We start from the raw sequence: 3,252 nt of genomic DNA, 5'->3' as shown, positions 1-3,252 counted from the left end.
AAATGAAAAGTAAATGTTTTATGAAATTCCACAAAAAATCTACTCTAGGAAGAAATATTGTGGAATGATGTTATAATAATCTAATGCTTCCCCTCTTTTTAAAATTGTTATTGTTATTCTACATTGTGCCAGAGGATATTCATTTGCCCCAGGGAAGGAGAAAACCAAAAGAACTTTTTTTAAAAGTAAATTTAATTTTAAAAAGTTTTTTTTCAAACTCATAACTAAGCCATTTGTATTGAAAGCTGAATTAGTTTTTAAGTTTGGCAAACTTTTCTAGGGAGGAAAACCTCTTTTAGATTTTAAAGAATGATTGTGAATATCAAAAGCCTAAGGACTAAAGTATTTTGTATGTGAAATGTATAATGTAAACTATACAGTTGGGAAGAATTCAGGTTTTTCTACCAAAATAAAATAAAACCATTCTGCCTTTGAGGGAGACGACACCACAGTTAGTTGGATATTGTGGAAAGTCTGCTCTTGCTCCTACACCAGCTAAACCCCACTGTAGGGAACAAAGGAAGGAAACTGATAAAAGAAAAGGGATTATGCCCCTCATTTCCCAGAAAAGCCTTTTAAAAAATGCTTGGATCCTTGTAGAGCAGAAATGGCTGAGTAAGGCATCAGGTAGATGGCTTGGTCACCCCTTACCATGTCCTATTCACTCCACTATGGCAGCAAGGCTGCAGTCGAATGTCCAGGTGCCCTTAAGAAGTCGCTGAGAGAGGGTCAGTGGACCTAGAGTAGCTTCAAAGTGGTTAGAAGAAAGATATGAAGAGCAGGGACCTCACTGATTCAAGAACACAAGACCAAAGTCATTTCAATAGATGCCAACAAGGATGACCATTGGGGGTCATGTATCTCCATAGAATCTAACATGGGGAGCTGGAAATGACCATGAATCAGGTTCCTCTTCCTACATGTTAAGAAAACTAAAAGCCTTGACCAGCACTTGATTCACCCCAAGGATAATCGGAAAGAGGTGGAAAAAAGAGGAGGAGCAGAACCTTGAACTTTATTGTTTTTACTCATAACATGACTTATCAATATTTAATTGCCAGCCAGCAGATTGGCAGCTCAGAATTACATAGTAGATTGAGTTGCAGAACTTTATTAAAGTTAGCTTTCTATGCACCTACATGCATAAAATTCACAATCAGTTCACACACAATGAAAGTACTGTGTACTCATATATTTCTTGTGCATCTTCTTGTAAATATCTCAATATAATAATTTTGATTTGCTCAGTAATTACAACTGTTAATCATTATAGTTTTATTCATCACCTATTTTGTCTCACAAATTGAGTCTACTTTGATTTTTTTGAGTTGAGAAACAGTAAATAGTCTTTTAGTATTCCATTCTAACTCAAGTTGCTTTACCCATATCAAAGTTCTTACATTGAAGCCCCTTGCTATTGACTTTGGTCAGGTTTTCAGGAGTCATGAAATTACCTAATTTTTCAGGTAGGTGCTATGTTGGCTTTTTCATATTTCCATTTAATTTTCTTTCCTTGCCTTTGTGAATTGGCTTACAAAGGGAAGGAGAGAACCCAATCTGAAGGACTTTTTCTAAATTATTCTTGCTCTTCTTGACCCTTACCTGTCTTACTGCCTTCCCCTTCCCCTATTCTGCTATCACTGGAGACTCCAATCTGGACCTGTTCCTACTTTTTTTTCCTTAACTAGTTTTATAGCATGTTTTTGGCAGTCTGTTTCCTGAGCAGCCTTCTCTTTCTTTGAGCTTGTTGTTCATCTTGTCCATGAGAAAAGAACCCTTTTCAGTCCCACAAAGCCTTCTCCTTCATGTGGCTTATCTTTAGCCAGAAGAAGCGAAGAATCAGACCAAGTTCCCTGAACTTTGTTCACATGGCCAGAGTCCCATTGCTTTTGAATGCTGATTAGGAATCTTCTCCACTCAACTCCCCCCCTAGTTCAATTTCATTTGGAGTCCCACCTGTGGGTTACAGGAAATGTACAGTGGGGTTCTAGAAAGATCTTAGCTCATTTCAGACCCATTTCTTAAAGGATATCTATATTTTTGTTTTGCTCTTATCTTATTACAAACCAAGCCAATTATATTATGCAGATATCCTTTCTAGTAACCACTTGTTTAAGCATTCAATTTATGTTAAAAGAAGATTCAGTTGAGTAATGCTTGTAATATGGTTTATACTTCAGCAAAATGGACTGGGTCCTTAACCTTAAGCTTGATTTGAACACTATATCACACTTTGACCTTGTAATTGTCTCTAAGAGTAGAGCAACGTGTGTCTGTGTATAGGTCTGTCAAGTGACCTGTGTTTTTATTATGTTAACAAGAGGTTGAGAAAGGGAGACTCAATTATTAGAGGCTAGCTCCCAGCTTCACTTTTGCCCTGGCCCTGGCTGTGATTTAAGAGACTTGACTGGCTGCATGAAACTCTGGCTCTATAACTTTACCTACAAGCTTCCATCTGGAATATATACACAAATATTTGGGTAGGGATTATCATCTTAGGAAATGAATTTCCTATCTACCACTCTCCACAGAGCATTCTGGACTTCTTTATTTCTCAGACTGTAGACAACAGGGTTCAGCAAAGGTGTTATAATAGTGTAGGTTACTGAGATTAACTGATCCTGATCTTTGGTGTTCTCTGATTTGGGTTTGAAGTAGGCAATGGAGGCACAGCCATAGTGGACAATGACCACAGTGAGGTGGGAGGTGCAGGTGGCAAAGGTCTTCTTTTAACCCTTCAGCTGAGGCAATCTTGAGAATTGTGGAAATAATGAGAACATACATGATGAAGAGGAAGGTGGCAGGGGCTGTGAGCACCAGGAGGCTGATAACTAAGGTCAGAATATCATTGATGATTGGGACAGCACAGGCCAGGTCCAACACAGGTTGAACATCACAGAAGAAATGCTCAATCAGTGAGTTGCAGAAGGGCAGTCTGAAAGTGGCCACAGCCTGAACCAGTGAGAGTGAGAATCCTGTGGCACAGACCAAGGATGCCAGTGTGGCACAGACCCTCCAATTCATGAAGATTGAGTAGGGAAGGGGGTTGCAGATGGCCACATAGCGATCATACCCCATTACTGCTAGCAGGAGGCAGTTGGTAATGGCAAAGCCAAGGAAAAAGAAGAGCTGGGTTCCACAGCCCTCCAGGGAGATGGACAGGCTCAGGCCTGCAAGGCTAGAAAGCATGCGTGGGATAATCATCAGGGAGTAGAAAGTCTCTGAAGTGGAGAGGACACTTAAAAAGAAATT

The 3,252-nt window shown here is 39.5% G+C and overlaps 1 protein-coding gene across 1 annotated transcript in view; it reads right to left on the bottom strand.

Moving 5' to 3' along the window:
- Nucleotides 1-2,495: 2,495 nt before the first annotated feature.
- Nucleotides 2,496-3,252, bottom strand: part of LOC103603024 (olfactory receptor 10J1-like) — a 1,810-nt gene continuing 1,053 nt past the window's right edge. The window contains 2 exon segments of the mRNA XM_008587492.1: nucleotides 2,496-2,729; nucleotides 2,731-3,252. Coding sequence (XP_008585714.1) covers nucleotides 2,496-2,729; nucleotides 2,731-3,252 — 756 coding nt within the window.

This window comes from Galeopterus variegatus, unplaced genomic scaffold (genome assembly GCF_000696425.1).
Source record: "Galeopterus variegatus unplaced genomic scaffold, G_variegatus-3.0.2 Scaffold4403, whole genome shotgun sequence".
NCBI lineage: Eukaryota > Metazoa > Chordata > Mammalia > Dermoptera > Cynocephalidae > Galeopterus > Galeopterus variegatus.
This window is presented reverse-complemented; position numbering and strand designations above follow the sequence as displayed.